Below are 19,913 nucleotides of genomic sequence, written 5' to 3'. Positions count from 1 at the left end.
TGTGGGATTGAGTGTGTTGTGCAGGTGTTTGAGTTGTATTGGCGGGCTATATGGACGGGAGGGGGGAGGTGTTTGTTATGCGGGATTAATTTGTGGCATATTAAATATAAGCCTGGTTGTGTTGTGGCTAATAGAGTATATATACGTATGTCTTGTGTTTATTTACTGTTTTAGTCATTCTCAGCTGAATATCAGGTCCCACCCGCCTCTCACAGCATCTTCCCTATCTGAATCGCTCCCACTGCCCTCTAGTCCTTCACTCTCACTTTCCTCATCCACGAATCTTTCATCCTCGCTCAAATTAATGGGGAAATCGTCGCTTTCTCGGTCCGAATCGCTCTCGCTGCTGGTGGCCATGATTGTAAACAATGTGCAGACATGAGGCGCTCCACAACCTGTGACGTCACGCTACTCGTCTGCTACTTCCGGTACAGGCAAGGCTTTTTTTATCAGCGACCAAAAGTTGCGAACTTTATCGTCGATGTTCTCTACTAAATCCTTTCAGCAAAAATATGGCAATATCGCGAAATGATCAAGTATGACACATAGAATGGACCTGCTATCCCCGTTTAAATAAGAAAATCGCATTTCAGTAGGCCTTTAAGTATCCTTTTTCTTAATATATATTTTTTTGTTATTTGCTGATGTATATATTTTATATACTGTTTTTTATTTAATTAATTTATTTGAGACTATTTTATGCTTTATTTACCTTTTTTTATTATTATTATTATTTTATTTATTATTATTACCATTTCCACATGTAAGCATACATAATTGAATTGAGTGAGCACTGACGCTCGGAGCTGTGGAGAGAGAGATCCTGTTTACTGTGGACTGTGTGTGACGCCCTGTTTTTGTTTCCATTCAAAAAAAGGTGAATAAATCCTCCACGACTCAACTCCTGTGTGTGCCTCACTACAAAAGACACAACGCAGAACAGTGACTGTTACAAATGGTGCCGTGACCCGGATTCTTTAGATCAGCTGCTGCAGATCGTCGAGGTTATGCTGTGAGCAAGTAAGCGTATCGTACAGCAATCAGAAAGGATCTGTTGATCGTTGAGACCTTTGATAAAAAGTGATTTTGTTTTGCTGTGGCTGTGTTTTTCCACAATTTATCATTACGTTTCCTCACGTACAGTGTCTCTATACCACGTGTCTCTGTATAGTTAAATTTTATTTTAATGTCATATTTCCACTGTTATATTCATTGTGTTTGAAATATAATGGATTTTACACCATTTGGGAGGGTTAGAGGGTGGATGCAAGCAGGGACTGCAGAGCAAGCTAGGCAACCAGGCTTTATCAGCCCTGATGGTACCCCTGTAGCAAGGCAAATGTTTTCCACTCCCACCGCTGCTAATAATGACACCCAGGCACAATTGCGTGACCTTTTAGTGGAGTTGGGAACCCGCATTGGTGACACTGTTGTTAGCCGCATATTAGCCAACCAAACACCTTTCCCCACACTAAGTTGCCCACACCCCATGACTCCACCCCCATGCCCTCTCCAGTTGATTTGTCTCGACTGAACATTATGGTAAATGCAGCTGTCAAGGAACCAATGATGTATAGGGGAGATGGCTCAGACAAATACACCGTACAAGAGTGGATAGATATGATGGACGCTTACCTGCATAAAAAGAATTGTCCGACTACAGAGCAGGCAGATGAAATCCTCAGTCATCTTTTGGGACGAGCTAAGAGTATCGTTAAAGTGGGGCTGAAGAGTATTACTGATATCAACACACACCCTGAAGTGGTATACGACATACTCAGAAGATACTTCAGTGACTCTCCCATGTCCGGCTACCGATGGCTGATTTCTATTCTACACAGCCTGACGCAAATGAGAACCCAGTGGATTACTGGGTTCGACTCAATACAGCGGCCGAGCACGCTGACCAGCATCTGCGAAAAAGTGGAGAAAAGATGGAGAACATGTCAGCGCAAATTGCTATGATGTTCATCAGGAACTGCCCCAACCCCGAACTCTCCAGTGTGTTCCGATGTAAGCCTATCAGCAAATGGTCAGCCGTGGAGGTGCAAGAAGCTATCGATGAGCACCAGAGGGAGCATCAGGCAAGGAAGAGAAGTATATATATATATATACATATATATATATCATTACTTTAATTCATTTTCATCTTACTGTTTGCCTCATTTTAAACATTGCAGGCTATTTGGTGTCATTTTAAACTATTTTTGCTTATTGATATTTTGTTTTCAGCATCTTTTTCCTTTTACAAACATAGGAAGTGAGAATAGTATACATTTGTAAAAGTTATGATATGAATGAGTGTTCAGTAAAAGGCATGGAAAAAGAGCGTGTTTTATATTTAATCAATGTCAATGCTTGTTAAGCATATCTGAAACAAATAATACCACATGTAGGATGGTGTATCTACTATGCAGATCACGCATGAGTGGACCAGTTTTGCGTAAAGAAGCACATGGTAAATGTTGAATGAATGATGATTTTTTTTTTAGAAAGTGCGGTTCCCCCTTAAACTCCCAGGCTTTACCTGAACAAGTCAGCTGCGTGTGAAATTTTCCACCCAGTAGGGGGCGCTGTGACGTAGTCAACGCTCCAACTGGACCATCGAAGCAGTCTTATGTTGTCCGTTCCTTTCGGGAAAATAAAGCTAGGTTTAATCGACCGTGAACGTTCTTTCCCCAAATGCTCACATTCACGTTACACGTTTTAAAGCGAAAATTTCAACCGGGACTAAAGTGTGCAAACATATTTATTTGCCGGAATACGAAACTGACATTTAATCCCCATTAACGGTCAGATAGGTGTTCGCTACCAAGCTAAACATCGAGTGTAATTTGCTTTGTACTACAACTGTTGTATGCTATTTACTGTACTATTTGTACTCATTTGAGGTGACTAAAAATGTTGCTTTGAACGTAGCACGGTAGGGGAGCAGGCTACTCCACGAAGAGGGTAAGTAAAAGGAGCATTTTGCATGTGAACTTAATTTATGATCACGATCCACCTCTGTTTACACTTCATAGAACGCACCAGCCATACTGTTGAGAGAGAGTTGAATTAAAAAGAATGGATCAAATTTACCAGACACACATTGATTACATTGCAGCGAACGCTCCCCGTAGTTTTGACCGCAATGATGCAGAAACATTGCCCTCTGGTGGGGAACGTTCGAAATCTGATCCAGAGCTGACGAGAAAAAGGATTTTGCTTCGACACATGGAGGAACACATTTTTGGAAAGAAAGCTGCTATTGCTCTGAAGAAGATGAAACTGAGTGAGAAGGAACAACCAGGACCAGATTGTGTAGCCACAACTCTCAGGAACAGAGTAACTACATTTTTGCAGCAGCAACAATGTCCCAGCTTTGTGTTAAAGGTAAGACTTAGACAATGGCCTATCAGCTGTCTTAAGTTTCTCATGATTATTAATATTTGTATTTATGTTCACCCAGTGCAATATGTTTAAGCCACCTGTTGCAAGAGAGGCTCCAATCCGCAGATCAGATCAAGAATTGTTGGAAGACCATCACCCTCTGAAGCGACGAGTGAAAGCTCTGCTGAAGCATATAAATGGTCATCCAAGTGTCTTTGTATCAAACCACCCGGTTAGTACATTTGTCATTATCAATCAATAAAATTGTAATATAATGTTAAAATAAAATGCGTACTATGATTAAATTTGCAAAACATTTCTATTGCCATCCATGAGTCATGGTTGAGCTCCATTTCCACCAAGCGGTACAGTATGGGTTTGTATTTGAATGTCATTGTGCTACTTTGTACCAAAGGCTATCAAAATTACAACAATAATTGATTGTTTGTTAATGGTGTTGGAAAATGGAGTCGACCATAAGTGATTCTTGGGTTACAAACAAGTTCCGTTCCTACGGCGCATTATGAGTCAATTTTTAAAGTAAATCAGAACTCATAACTTAATTAACTCTTAATACTGAACATGTTAATACACTAGGGTATCCACCGGGTCTTAAATAGTCTAATATCCAATCATTATAATTTCAACTATGAAAATGTCTTAAATCTTATTGAAAATCTTGTAAAAAGTCTTAAATACGACAATGAAAGGTCGGGGGGGGGGTTGTTGGTAGCGGGAGGGGGGTGTATATTGTAGCATCGGTGCGGTTTCCCTCTTTTGATCAAAGAATGGACCAAATCCGCAGCTGACACTAAGATGACCGGTAACAAGTCTGTAGGGATGATGGATCTGATGTTCAGTAGCTCTTCGCGGGTGTAAGAGCACGCGGACACACAATTTACGCAAAAAAACAAACAAAACAGACCGCACGAGAGCACCGAGGCAGCCGTGATCGGCGCCATGATGATGACGTAAAGTAGAGATGTCCGATAATGGCTTTTTTGCCGATATCCGATATTCCAATATTGTCCAACTCTTAATTACAGATTCCGATATCAACTGATACCGATATATACAGTCGTGGAATGAACACATTATTATGCCTAATTTTGTTGTGATGCCCCGCTGGATGCATTAAACAATGTAACAAGGTTTTCCAAAATAAATCAACTCAAGTTATGGAAAAAAATGGCACTGCCATATGTATTATTGAAGTCACAAAGTGCATTATTTTTTTTAACATGCCTCAAAACAGCAGCTTGGAATTTGGGATATGCTCTCCCTGAGAGAGCATGAGGAGGTTGAGGTGGGCGGGGTTGAGCTGGGGGGGAGAGGGGGTAGCGGGGGGTGTATATTGTAGCGTCCCGGAAGAGTTAGTACTGCAAGGGGTTCGGGGTATTTGTTCTGTTGTGTTTATGTTGTGTTACGGTGCGGATGTTCTCCCGAAATGTGTTTGTCATTCTTGTTTGGTGTGGGTTCACAGTGTGGCGCATATTTGTAACAGTGTTAAATATGTTTATACAGCCACCCTCAGTGTGACCTGTATGGCTGTTGACCAAGTATGCATTGCATTCACTTGTGTGTGTGAAAAGCCATAGATATTATGTGACTGGGCTGGATGAATATCGGCAGTCCGATATAATCGGACATCTCTAATTACAAGTAATGCATTTCTGTATATCGTGCCAAGCAAATACCACCCAATATGTGTTTGATGAACATACAGTACCAGAAACCGCAATTAGCCGTGCTAATGTTGGAACTCATTTCCTCAGCATATATGCATATTGAGAACGAATTAGGCACTGACACTACGTGTATCCACATAGGTTTTATTTGTCGAAAATATATTTTGCCCTGTCAGTTGGATGACACATCGACATGTCGGCGAGCGGGCGTATATTTCCCCCGCCTATATGTCAATGTGTCATTGACCAGGCTAGTATGCTACTACACTAGTGTGATGATGCTTCGCTCCTAAGCATTTGTTGCACGAACATACTAGCTTTTATCAGACAAGGTCATAGACTGTATTGGACAATATAGTTTGAATAAGAAATGTCCATTTCCATTTATTAAAAGTAATAAGAAAACGTAAATGCTTTACTTGCCTATCAAGGAGGAAATTAGCAAGTTTGGCATCAGATGAAAAAATATTGTCTGCCTTCAATCGTCTCCATCTTTCAAAAGCATCCCGATACAAATCCTCGTTTTGTTCCTGGCTCTGTCATGAATAAGTTGAGAATCGTAACGACGCCTTTTAGATTTACTAAGGTCTGACATGTTTAGTAACTTTACCAGTGGCCGTAGCTCGACAAAGAGGGCGGTGCGCTACTTGCAACCTGGATGTGACACACTCACAGACTTTCTAATTGGTTAAACGGTAGAGGGCGGATCATCGAAATTAAACAATAACAAGATTTTGGGGCTGTAAATGTAATTTTGAAATGAGCACATCCCGGCTGAACTACTGTTATCTGTGCGTGAAGGGGAATGTGGCGGGGGTCAGTGGAGGCAATGCGCGGTAGCGACTCCGGACATGTGCTAGACCCTTCTTCAGCTATGGTGCCTGTGCGCCGCACCGAGTGCGAACGGACGTAACAAAGGCACATCAAATGATACCGGTATGGCAGTATTGTCTCAAATTATCTCTTTTTAAAAGATACAGGTATTAACTGTGATACCGGTATACCGCTCAGCCTTACTCTATGCACGTATTTATTCTACTTCAAGCTAGTTCAACGGCTACTTGATAATGATACTTAGGTTATTAAGAAATGTAGTTTATTTGGAATAATGGAGGTGATTAATAACTTCGGAGAGCGGCTTCACATTGTATATATACACAATTAGCTGCTAGCTTGTCAGTCGTAGAATTTAAAATAAATACAATACTAGCACGAGGGTATCTGTGTTTGTGCCCTTGACTTAATCTATAGCGGAATGAAGGAAACGGAGGGAAGCCTCTCTCAGTCATCCACTAGCTTTGTCTCTATAAGATTGCGAGCACACATAGAAACATAAGGTAACATAGTAGAAATGATATGGATCAGGCCCAAAATCCAATCAGTTCTTCCTTATCCCATTTCCTGAAAGTTTCATGAAAATCCATCATTAAGTTTTTGGGTTATGTTGCTGACTAATTTACTTATTAACAAGCTGACAAACCAACAGTAATGCCTGCATTTAGATACTCTAAGGTAATTATTGTTTTGCTCATAGTTAATAAAGCGAATTTACAGTGCCCATCTCTACCCAAAATGCTAACCGGATCAGGGTCTCCCCATTTCAAACTGTAGCGTTGTGACAAGTCAATGTTGCTTTAAAAACTCTTGTTGTCCAATTAAAGAATACTTCAACGCTGTTTTGATTCAATCATTTATAAGTAACATGTCTGTAATTTTGATCTTTTGCCAGGTTCCTGATCACACGGCCATTAGACCTCTTGCTGCACAATTATTTCCCAGACCACCACCTATTGCAACGCCTCCTCGCAGTTCAAGTGTTACTTCACCAGACCAGGAGGAGAGTGACGCCAACAAAGGCTTTGAGCGCTTTCTAAGCTTGCTCAACAGTGGAGTCAACATCGAACTGTTAAGTAAGATTGTCAACGATGACAGCGAAGATCTCAATTCAGAAGACGGGTCCGTGAACATTAAGCCCAATGATGTCAAGGGCGTTTTAGATGTTCCTATTGGCAGTGAAAACCACAAATGTAACAATTATACTCTGATACCAGAGGGAACAGAGCGGTCCACTTACGAACAGTCCTCCTGTGAGACACACTCGCTGTCTGATGACAACAAGAACAGAAAAGACAGACAAAAGTGCTCTTTAAGCCTCAGTGATCGATCCGAATCTCCCCCAACAATAGAGAACAAAAAGGAAAAAGAAAAACCGGCAGAGGTTGATGGGAGGTGTGAACTGCTTCAGAACATCCTAAACACTCTGGGCTTGAACCTGGAAACCGAAGAGCTGAACAAACTAACAGAACGGACTGAAGAGAGACTGTATGGGAAAAGGAATGAGAGAAGTCCAGTGGCCACCAGCATAGTGGAGCATGACAGTACTAGTAGTAGTCACAGTCCCTCTCGCATGCAGATCTCCAAGAGCAGGAACTCTATGGATCATCACAGGGAAAAGTAATTTTCCGAGTGCAGCGACTCAAGAAAGAGCAGAGAGGAACTTTCTTTATTTTCTTACCAAGATGATGCAACAGTACAGAGGATTGCTGGCAACAACCAAGATCTGCAAACCTTTGATGAAACCCATCACGCACATTCCAGCCAGGAGTGTAATACTGTTTCAGGTAACGGTTTGCCTGAGCATTCTCAATTCAATGCTTCTTTCAACGGTGACAACAGTCCTTGCTGGACACACGCTCATGGTTCCAGTTCCATGTTCTCTTTGCCTTACTCATTGTATACAGACCACTCTCACCCCTCAATTGCTTCCGCAGACTCTGAATTAAGCCACTATGTCTACCACTCCCATGAACATGTCTATAAGAATCCAGACCTCTCCTTGAACGAATGTCAGTTTGGCTCAAACACTGGCCCAGGTTGCCTGCAAACAGTCGAACTGTCACGCCATAGTGGTGAATTAAAAGCTAAAAAAAAAGAAAAACAATGAGATACAACTGTATCTGAGAAGTAATGAAAAGATACTAAAACCAATAAAACTGACAAGTGACCTTCCAAAGATGATGGATCCTCCGCGCGGCACGAAACACCAAGAGGTTTATCATCCAAGAAAGGGGAAACAGCCACCAACAGAAGAGGAAATTAAGCAAAACTGAAAAAAAAGGTTGGTACAATGTTTATTTTTACATTTTATCATTCTGCTCTCTTTCCGATAAAAACGAGCAAGATCCAATATGTTGATGTAGCCACCGAGGAAGAGCCCACCACCTGTCAATATGACGACACGTATGTAGCAGTTACTGTAACCAAGATGGGAGACGAGGAAAGACTGGTGTGTTGTTTCCTTTAATGTTAATACGATTAAAATGTTATGCAGAGATATAGTTATAACAATTTTACAGACACATGTCTGTAAAAAGCCCCTGTCAAGAGAACCAGTTCTCTTGACAGGGGCTGGACTCTCTTCCACTCTGGCGTTGCCAGCAATGAGAGGCGACGGGCTGGGGTGGCAATTCTTGTTTCCCCTCGGCTCAAAGCCTGCACGTTGGAGTTCAACCCGGTGGACGAGAGGGTAGCCTCCCTCCGCCTTCGGGTGGGGGGACGGGTCCTGACTGTTGTTTGCGCTTACGCGCCAAACAGCAGTTCAGATTACCCACCCTTTTTGGATTCACTCGAGAGAGTACTGGAGAGTGCTCCCCCGGGTGATTCCCTCGTTCTACTGGGGGACTTCAACGCTCATGTTGGCAACGACAGTGAAACCTGGAGAGGCGTGATTGGGAAGAATGGCCGCCCGGATCTGAACCCGAGTGGTGTTTTGTTATTGGACTTTTGTGCTCGTCACGGATTGTCAATAACAAACACCATGTTCAAACATAAGGGTGTCCATATGTGCACTTGGCACCAGGACACCCTAGGCCGCAGTTCCATGATCGACTTTGTAGTTGTGTCATCGGATTTGCGGCCTCATGTTTTGGACACTCGGGTGAAGAGAGGGGCGGAGCTTTCTACCGATCACCACCTGGTGGTGAGTTGGCTGCGATGGTGGGGGAGGATGCCGGACAGACCTGGCAGGCCCAAACGCATTGTGAGGGTTTGCTGGGAACGTCTAGCAGAGTCTCCTGTCAGAGAGAGTTTCAATTCCCACCTCCGGAAGAACTTTGAACATGTCACGAGGGAGGCGCTGGACATTGAGTCCGAGTGGACGATGTTCCGTACCTCTGTTGTCGGGGCGGCCGATTGGAGCTGTGGCCGCAGGGTAGTTGGTGCCTGTCGTGGCGGTAATCCTAGAACCCGTTGGTGGACACCGGCGGTGAGGGATGCCGTCAAGCTGAAGAAGGAGTCCTATCGGGTTCTTTTGGCTCATGGGACTCCTGACGCAGCAGACAGGTACCGACAGGCCAAGCGGTGTGCGGCTTCAGCGGTCGCGGAGGCAAAAACTCGGACATGGGAGGAGTTCGGTGAGGCCATGGAAAAAGACTTCCGGACGGCTTCGAAGCAATTCTGGACCACCATCCGCCGCCTCAGGAATGGGAAGCAGTGCAGTGTCAACACCGTGTATGGTGGGGATGGTGCTCTGTTGACCTCGACTGCGGATGTTGTGGATCGGTGGAGAGAATACTTCGAAGACCTCCTCAATCCTACCAGCACGTCTTCCTATGAGGAAGCAGGGCCTGGGGAATCTGTGGTGGGCTCTCCTATTTCTGGGGCTGAGGTTGCCGAGGTAGTTAAAAAGCTCCTCGGTGGCAAGGCCCCGGGGGTGGATGAGATCCGCCCGGAGTTCCTTAAGGCTCTGGATGTTGTGGGGCTGTCTTGGTTGACAAGACTCTGCAACATCGCGTGGACATCGGGGGCGGTACCTCTGGATTGGCAGACCGGGGTGGTGGTTCCTCTCTTTAAGAAGGGGAACCGGAGGGTGTGTTCCAACTATCGTGGGATCACACTCCTCAGCCTTCCCGGTAAGGTCTATTCAGGTGTACTGGAGAGGAGGCTACGCCGGATAGTCGAACCTCGGATTCAGGAGGAACAGTGTGGTTTTCGTCCTGGTCGTGGAACTGTGGACCAGCTCTATACTCTCGGCAGGGTCCTTGAGGGTGCATGGGAGTTTGCCCAACCAGTCTACATGTGCTTTGTGGACTTGGAGAAGGCATTTGACCGTGTACCCCGGGAAGTCCTGTGGGGAGTGCTCAGAGAGTATGGGGTAACGGACTGTCTTATTGTGGCGGTTCGCTCCCTGTATAATCGGTGTCAGAGCTTGGTCCGCATTGCCGGCAGTAAGTCGGACACGTTTCCAGTGAGGGTTGGACTCCGCCAGGGCTGCCCTTTGTCACCGATTCTGTTCATAACCTTTATGGACAGAATTTCTAGGCGCAGTCAGGGCGTTGAGGGTATCTGGTTTGGTGGCTGCAGGATTAGGTCTCTGCTTTTTGCAGATGATGTGGTCCTGATGGCTTCATCTGGCCAAGATCTTCAGCTCTCACTGGATCGGTTCGCAGCCGAGTGTGAAGCGACTGGGATGAGAATCAGCACCTCCAAATCCGAGTCCATGGTTCTCGCCCGGAAAAGGGTGGAGTGCCATCTCCGGGTTGGGGAGGAGATCTTGCCCCAAGTGGAGGAGTTCAAGTACCTCGGAGTCTTGTTCACGAGTGAGGGAAGAGTGGATCGTGAGATCGACAGGCGGATCGGTGCGGCATCTTCAGTAATGCGGACGCTGTATCGATCCGTTGTGGTGAAGAAGGAGCTGAGCCAGAAGGCAAAGCTCTCGATTTACCGGTCGATCTACGTTCCCATCCTCACCTATGGTCATGAGCTTTGGGTCATGACCGAAAGGACAAGATCACGGGTACAAGCGGCCGAAATGAGTTTCCTCCGCCGGGTGGCGGGGCTCTCCCTTAGAGATAGGGTGAGAAGCTCTGCCATCCGGGGGGAGCTCAAAGTAAAGCCGCTGCTCCTCCATATCGAGAGGATCCAGATGAGGTGGTTCGGGCATCTGGTCAGGATGCCACCCGAACGCCTCCCTCGGGAGGTGTTTCGGGCACGTCCGACCGGTAGGAGGCCACGGGGAAGACCCAGGACACGTTGGGAAGACTATGTCTCCCGGCTGGCCTGGGAACGCCTCGGGATCCACCGGGAGGAGCTGGACGAAGTGGCTGGGGAGAGGGAAGTCTGGGCTTCCCTGCTTAGGCTGCTGCCCCCGCGACCCGACCTCGGATAAGCGGAAGAAGATGGATGGATGGATGGATTTTACAGACAAACTATACTATTTATAGTCACGGTGGAGAGTGGGGGGGGCGCGCAAAATATTTTCTTCTTCCGATGTGGGGCGTAACAAAATATTTGAGAAGCACTGCTATAAGCTAACCTGCAAAACCGCAACATTGACACATAACACACAGTTAATGATATTGATTGTCTGCGTGTGAACTGTTTCACATTGTAACGACCTAATAGTTAGTATGTGTGTGGTCTTTGAGTTGTCCGACTGTTTTTGCGGTCGTGAACACATCACTGGCTGATTTGAGTGCGCGCGCCATTTGGTGTGAATGAAAGAAAGCGAGCGGTTGCTGCCAATACAACCTAAAGTTTGTTTTAGTGTGATTACGACAGAAAGTGATCAGTTTTGCATGATAGTAGTTTTGTTGCTGATGTTGTTTTGGTGTAGTTACAACCGACAGTAATCAGTTTTTCTCAATAAAATGATTGTTGATGCAGACCACCTCCTTCCCCTCCTTACAACGTCTCGGCTGATGTCGTCAATGTCTGTTGTGATCACTTATTGAAAATGATACGGAGGAAATTGTGTTCATTTTGTTTAGAGTTCAGGTTGGATTTGGATTGTGTGCTCTGCATAGATTTTCCATGCGCGAAGTAAATCGGGAGCAGTGCGCAGGTGCGCACCTTAGAGGGAACATTGCCTCACACTAAGCATTCGTTGCACAAACATACTAGCTTTGTTAGACAAGATCATAGACTGTATTGGACAATATAGTTTACATACAAAATGTCCATTTACATTTATTACAAGTAATAAGAAAACGTAAATGCCTTACTTGCCTATCAAGGAAGAAATTAGCAAGTTTGGCATCAGATGAAAACATCTTCTCCCCCTTCAATCGTCTCCATCTTTCAAAGGCATCCCGATACAAATCCTCATTTTGTTCCTGGCTTTGTCATGAATAAGTTGAGAATCGTAATGCCGCCTTTTAGCTTTACTAAGGTCTGACATGTTTAGTAACTTTACCAGTGGCAGTAGCTAGACGAAGGTGGCGGTGCGTAACTGGCAACCTGGATGTGACACACTCACAGACTTTCTAATTGGTCAAATGGTAGAGGGCGGGACATGAAAATGAAAACAATATCAAGATTTCGGGGCTGTAAATCTAATTTTGAAATGAGCATATCCCAGCTGAACTACTGTTATCGAGTTATAGAGGTATTCGAAAATAATATGATTTATTAATGCCTTTTGACATATCAGGGCTTGACTTGACATTGCATATGGCACCTTTAACTTGTGCAAAGCTGGACAGCCAGTTAACATCAATATTTCCTCCAATAAGCACACAAGGTTGGCCTTTTCTTGTGTTTTAGTCAAGTCATTTACAAAAGGTAAACACATAGGTTAATAGGAACTGGGACTTTTGGAGTGCCGATAGAGAGAGATGGCTCAGAAAAATTACGACAAATTGGAATGAGCGCAAAGAACCCTGAGAATATGAGAGAGAGGTTTTGTGATTATTTAAAACTGAACACAGACTTTGTGGTGAAATGTTTACACAATCAAACGGAGCATATTTAAAAGGTAACTGCACAGTTTTTGGAATTGTATTTTATCTATCAGTCACAATCATTATTAGAGACAAGAAGACAAAAGGATGTTTTTTTTTCCGCTTTCTAACAATCTGCTCATTCTTGGTGGCTAGCAATGCAGCTAATGAAAGCAATCAATTGTACCTCTAAATCACTTTAAAAATGCAATCAAAATCGTCAACAATACTTAATTTACGTACATAACAAAGCTGTAGCAACATTGTTATTGTAAGAGTAAACACTGAGGAACTATTTTATTAGCATAGTAACACATTGCCATGCTACGGTATTAGCCCTAAAAGCTAACTACGACAAGAGATATGCTAGTTTCGACGTCAACACGAAACACGTTTGAGTTTGTAATGCACAACTCTGTGATACGACACCAATTTGTACGGACTGATAAACATGAACAATAATATAACAGTATCCGTAAAGTATTAGCCCATATTTCATGTTTTGTTTGTACACAGCTAGCCAGATAGTTCAACTACAGTGCATGCGCTAACATGCTGAGTGTATCATGATCGATATTAAAGTGACTCACTCGTCTGTTCCAGCTGCCCGGGCACGTTTCCTGTTGAGTTTGGGTACGCACTCCATTTATGTCGAAATAGCTTTGGTCCAAGTTCCATATTTGTAGTGTCAAAATCGCTTTCACCTCGCTCTCCCGGCTTCCGTCTGCTCCAACGTCTCACTCTTCTTTCGTGCTGGCTTCTATAAGCATCAGTATATTTAGCTTCAGAAGTATGAGGTTGTGAATCCTAATTTGTCCGTTACCAAATCTTCCAGGATTAGAAAACACACTGTTCCGGAAGTAGGAACACACAGTTGATGCCAGAAGTCAGACTGCTATGGAAACAGAAATAAATGCGAGAGAGAAATCAGTCCCGGAAATGATTAAAATGATCAAAATACCGTAAGTATTGAACATAACAAATTGTTATGAATGTGTCTGTTACTATATTATATATATATATACTGTGTGTGTGTGTGTATGTATATATATATATATATATATATATATATATATATATACTTGCACTGTGTGTACGGTATAAACGTTTTAGAGTGCTTTGAAGGCTACAACGGTGACTCCCATTAGTCGCATCTTTCAATTGTTTTTTATTATCTTTAAAATCGTAAAAGAAAAAAGACGTGTGTTCTTGTCTCACATAATGATTGTGAACGATAGACAAAATAAAATTTAAAAAATGCAGCTCGGTGGCAGAGGGGTTAGTGCATCTGCCTCACAATACGAAGGTCCTGAGTAGTCTTGGGTTCAATCCCGGGCTTGGGATCTTTCTGTGTGGAGTTTGCATGTTCTCCCCGTGACTGCGTGGGTTCCCTCCGGGTACTCCGGCTTCCTCCCACCTCCAAAGACATGCACCTGGGGATAGGTTGATTGGCAACACTAAAATTGGCCATAGTGTGTGAATGTGAGTGTGAATGTTGTCTGTCTATCTGTGTTGGCCCTGTGATGAGGTAACGACTTGTCCAGGGTGTAGCCCGCCTTCCGCCCAATTGTAGCTGAGATAGGCTCCAGCGGCCCCCGCGACCCCAAAGGGAATAAGCGGTAGAAAATGGATGGATGGATGGATGGATGGATGGACAGTTCCCCTTAAAGAGCAGCAGACAAGGTTTACAAGGTAAAAGTATATATTGGTAGCAAACATCCTATATTTGTCTTGCGTAACAAATGTTTTATTTAAACACATGAGATGACATGTTGGCATATACTGTCTGTGTCTTAATGCAAACTTGTTTTATGTCCAAATAGTTCATTATGATCTATTACCTGGTTCATGTTTATCAGGCGGGCAGCATGGTGGTATAGGGGTTAGTGCATGTGCCTCACAATACGAAGGTCCTGAGTTGTCCTGGGTTCAATCCCGGCCTCGGGATCTTTCTGTGTGGAGTTTGCATGTTCTCCCCGTGACTGCGTGGGTTCCCTCCGGGTACTCTGGCTTCCTCCCACCTCCAAAGACATGCACCTAGGGATAGGTTGATTGGCAACACTAAATTGGCCCTAGTGCAGCGTTTCTCAAAGTGTGGGGCGCGCCCCACTGGTGGGGAATAGAGACATGACAGGTGGGGCGCGAGGAACGGGAGGAAATTTCACTTTACTTTTTTTTTTTTATTATTATATTCTTAGATTTTTTTTTTTACTATGCTTTCATTTTCTATACACACTGTAAATCACTTTGTGATTCTGTCTGTGAAATCCGCTATATAAATAAATGGAAATTACCGGTACTTATTTTTACTGTCGGCTTTATATTTCTCGGTACGAGCGAAAGTTTGACAGACATAGCAACAGTAACTAATGGGGGCGGGGCTAAGCGGAACAAACTTTTGCGCGGATGGGTAGCAGGCTAATGTGTGGACCACAATTACACAAATATATACATTTGTGACTCGCACCTCAAAGGTCGTCGAGCCAAAGCCAGCGCCTGCAGAGAAACAAAAATGTGACGGGCACACACTGTGTCATTCACCGGGAAGCACTCGCGTCAAGGCAGCTCAGCCCCGAACTCAATGAGGTTTTAACAGATGTTGTGAGCGCGGTAAATTTGATCAAAACACGACCACCGAAAGTGCGACTGTTCTCTGCACTGTGTGAGGAAATAGGAGCTGATCATACAGCCGTGCTGTTTCACAGTGAAGCAAGGTGGCTCTCCTGGGGCAAAGTGCTGTCACTTGCCCTGTCTTGCCAAATGCATAGCTCCTCCTTTTTTTTTTGCAAACATTGCAAAGTGGCACTTTTATTGTATTTATTATTGAACTTGATGCAAGTTATTTGATTTATTATTGAACTTGATGCTAGTTATAACACTTTTGTTTTATTTATTATTGAACTTGATGCAAGTTATAACACTTTTGTTTTATTTATTATTGAACTTGATGCAAGTTATAACACTTTTGTTTTATTTATTATTGAACTTGATGCAAGTTATAACACTTTTTTTTATTTATTATTGAACGTGATGCAAGTTATAACACTTTTGTTTTATTTATTATTGAACTTGATGCAAGTTATAACACTTTTTTTGATTTATTATTGAACGTGATGCAAGTTATAACACTTTTTTTGATTTATTATTGAACTTGATGCAAGTTATAACACTTGTTTTATTTATTATTGAACTTGATGCAAGTTATAACACTTTTTTTGATTTATTATTGAACGTGATGCAAGTTATAACACTTTTTTTGATTTATTATTGAACGTGATGCAAGTTATAACACTTTTTTTGATTTATTATTGAACTTGATGCAAGTTATAACACTTTTGTTTTATTTATTATTGAACTTGATGGAAGTTATTTTATTTATTATTGAACTTGATGCAAGTTGTACCACAGCTGCACAGTTATTTTATTTATCATTGAACTTGATGTTATTGTATGTTATTGAGTTTGAATGTATACAACTTGATGTTCAATAAATTTGAAAATGTTAAAGCTTGGCATTAACGCTCTGTTGGGGCGATGGGGGCAGGTGGGGCTTGAAAACTCCCCCTTGTCCAAAGTGGGGGATGACAAAAAAAGTTTGAGAACCACTGCCCTAGTGTGTGAATGTTGTCTGTCTATCTGTGTTGGCCCTGTGATGAGGTGGCGACTTGTCCAGGGTGTACCCCGCCTACCGCCCGAATGCAGCTGAGATAGGCTCCAGCATGCTTGCCAACCTTGAGACCTCCGATTTCGGGAGGTGGGGGGCGTGGTCGGGGGCGGGGCGGGGGCGTGTTTGGGGGTGGGGGCGTGGTTAAGAGGGGAGGAGTATATTTACAGCTAGAATTCACCAAGTCAAGTATTTCATATATATATATATATATATATATATATATATATATATGTATATAAAAGAAATACTTGACTTTCAGTGAATTCTAGCTATATATATATATATATATATATATATATATATATAAATAAATACAAGAAATACTTGAATTTCAGTGTTCATTTATTTACACATATTCACACACATAACACTCATCTACTCATTGTTGAGTTAAGGGTTGAATTGTCCATCCTTGTTCTATTCTCTGTCACTATTTTTCTAACCATGCTGAACACCCTCTCTGATGATGCATTGCTGTTTGGCACGCACAAAAGTGCTTTCATCAAATGCACTAGAGTCTGGAATCTTCCATCTCTCCCGAGCATGGCCCAAAACCGGTCAATCTTTGCTTCCTGAGGAATATCTTCACTGCCAAGCTCTTGGTAGTCCACTACTTCTTCCCGGAGGCTATCCAGGTCCAATCGCAGCTGCGGCTAGGAACTTACAAGCGTATTTCTTCATCTTACTCGTCGTCGGCGTCGCCACGGCTGTATCTTTCTCGTTCTTCTGCTTCGTCTCCTTGTTGTGTGCGCAGTTGTGCACTGCACTCTCTAAAAGCCATAGATGTTATTGTCACATATGCATGTACAGTAGATGGCAGTATAGCCTTGTTTAAGAGTGTCACAACATTGCTGTTTATGGCAGACAAACTGCTTTACGGTAGACGAAAACGTGACTGCTGTTGTGTGTTGTTACCGCGCTGGGAGGACGTTAATGAAACTGCCTAACAATAAACCCACATAAGAAACCAAGAACTCGCCCTCGATCATCCTACAGTTTATATTGTGGGAAAGCGGACGTGAAAACAGGCTGTCCTCACTCAGGTCCGCATGGAGCTGGAGGGGGCGTGGCCTCCAGCTCCGCCTGAATTTCGGGAGATTTTCAGGAGAAAATTTGTCCCTGAATTTCGGGAGTCTCCCGGAAAATCCGGGAGGGTTGGCAAGTATGGGCTCCAGCGACCCCCCGCAACTCTGAACAGGACAAGCGGTAGAAAATGGATGTATGTTTATCAGGCATCAGGTTTTTTTTACTTAACTTTTTTTAATGTAAGAAATATCTCGTGATACTCCCGTAAAAGTGCAATTTAACTGTTATGTGCATTTATAAAAAGGAAAGGTCATTAGAAAATCCTTCCTTATTTAAACTACCGGTACATTCCTTAAAAGTCGTATTGATGCTAGAAGGTGTATTTTATTTGATTACGCAATCAAATTAATTATTCAATAGATTACTCGGTTACTAAAATAATTGATAGCTGCAGCCTTGCTTACAAAGTTTCTATGGTGGAATCATATTGCAAAATAATAAAATGACGTACAGTTTAATTCCTGCTGATATCGTATCAAATCAATGTCTGTATCGACCAATGCTCAAGACTACAATATTGGTTCATATCAGAAGTAAAAAAAGTTGTATCGAACACTACTACAAATAATCAACAGTGGGATGTTTTAGTATTGGTATAGTATACGTTGACTTTCTGGTAATGCAATTTATTTTAAATTTGGTTGCTAAAGTCTTTAGCATCTAAAAACAGCATTGTTCTGTAGTTCTATGTGTACAGCATTCCACAATTGTACAAATTATGAATCTTAGTTTGGAACTCATTCTATGAATAGAGAATTATTTTGGATTATAATGAACTACAATCGAGCCAAATGTCAACAACCTGGATGTCGACTAGGGATGAGTATCAAAAACTTGGTTCCATAATGTCACCGGGGCCTGCGTAAATGTTAGTAACCAGACTTCAAAGAAAGTAGCTCCTGATGCCTCATTTAGGAGCACATACTCAGCTGCCAGCCACAAGCGCTTGAAGGTCATAGATGTTGTGAAGCTAATATATTGTTGTGTAATAAATGGGTTGTACTTGTATAGCGCTTTTCTACCTTCAAGGTACTCAAAGCGCTTTGACACTACTTCCACATTTACCCATTCACACACACATTCACACACTGATGGAGGGAGCTGCCATGCAAGGCGCTAACCAGCACCCATCAGGAGCAAGGGTGAAGTGTCTTGCTCAGGACACAACGGACATGACGAGGTTGGTACTAGGTGGGGATTGAACCAGGGACCCTCGGGTCGCGCACGGCCATTCTTCCACTGCGCCACGCCGTAATGTAGTGTCACTAGAGCTGCAGCTACCGGTTATTTTAATAATCGATTAATTTATTGATTCAGTTGTTCGATTAATCGAATAAAACACACTTTTTAACTTCAATATGACTTCTAGGGAAAATAGTTGAAATAAACAATTTTTCTAATGACCTTTATTCTCTCTTCTTATCAATGCACATAACATTGAAGCATCGCTGTATTACTTGCATAAAAAATGTGTGTAGCCTTAAACCAGGTAATTGATAATAAAGGACCAAACTCAACAAAAATACACATTTGTAATGATATTAATTGGATGTTTGATATTATGAACAAACTTGTTAGCATCAACATACAAACTTTGTTTAATAAAACATTTGTTCTGCAAGTCAAACATATAAATTGATGTTTGCTTTCTGGTAATGCGCTGCATCATTGAAGTTGTGCTATTGTGAAATGTCAAATCTGCTTGACAGTGCAAACATTTCACCACAATGTCTGTCTTTTTTTCTGTTTTAAATGATCACAAAACCTTTCATCGTTTCTAAGCTCTTTGCTCTCTTTGTCTTTTTTCTGAGCCGTCTCTCTTTATTGGCACACCACTAGCCCCCCACTACTAAACTATTTTAATTTTGAGCAATTTTGAGTGTGTTGGAATTAAAATCACATTGTTCCCAGAAATGTATTTCAAGGTAATTGTAGCATACCAGCCGCCCACTGCTGAAGACATTTTTTGAGTTTATTTTGACATCTTCAAACAGCACAGTATAAAATAATTGATCCGATCGTGGACTGGTTAAATTAGTTGCGCAGAAAGAAACTTGAGGATATCACAAATGGCTTCTACATGTAACAAATGATAAGCAGTCCAAATAGAATAACACACTCACTAGATTTGGTCTTTACTAATAAACCTGATCACATAGAAAAAACAACATGGCTGTGATTGCTTAATGACAAAAAATCTAATAGATTATCTGTAAATACAGTAAAACACAACCCAGAGAGAAAAGTGCTAATATATAAATACAATTTGGACTCCAATGAAACGTTGAGATTCAGCCCTCAAAAGAGCTACTCAAACAGGTTTAAATAAGGATCATATGATTTTTAAAAGTTTAAGAAACAACGTCACAATGCTGCTTTGGA

The 19,913-nt window shown here is 42.5% G+C and overlaps 1 protein-coding gene across 7 annotated transcripts in view; it reads left to right on the top strand.

Annotated features, from left to right (window-relative positions):
• The first annotated feature begins 2,608 nt into the window (after window positions 1–2,608).
• LOC133617250 (uncharacterized) overlaps window positions 2,609–19,913 on the top strand; it is a 30,588-nt gene continuing 13,283 nt past the window's right edge. For 2 of the 7 annotated variants that reach the window (XM_072914928.1, XM_072914929.1), the window contains exons 1-3: window positions 2,609–3,375; window positions 3,452–3,604; window positions 6,790–8,178. In XM_072914928.1, the coding sequence (XP_072771029.1) occupies window positions 3,067–3,375; window positions 3,452–3,604; window positions 6,790–7,518 (1,191 nt within the window). In that variant the 5' untranslated portion in view covers window positions 2,609–3,066 and the 3' untranslated portion in view covers window positions 7,519–8,178. Of the gene's footprint in view, window positions 3,376–3,451; window positions 3,605–6,789; window positions 8,412–13,613; window positions 13,741–16,939; window positions 17,242–19,913 lie in introns of those variants that run through there. The other 5 variants (XM_072914932.1, XM_072914930.1, XM_072914933.1 and 2 more) reach the window with 5 other exon arrangements.

Source organism: Nerophis lumbriciformis, linkage group LG16, assembly GCF_033978685.3.
Source record: "Nerophis lumbriciformis linkage group LG16, RoL_Nlum_v2.1, whole genome shotgun sequence".
NCBI lineage: Eukaryota > Metazoa > Chordata > Actinopteri > Syngnathiformes > Syngnathidae > Nerophis > Nerophis lumbriciformis.
This window is presented reverse-complemented; position numbering and strand designations above follow the sequence as displayed.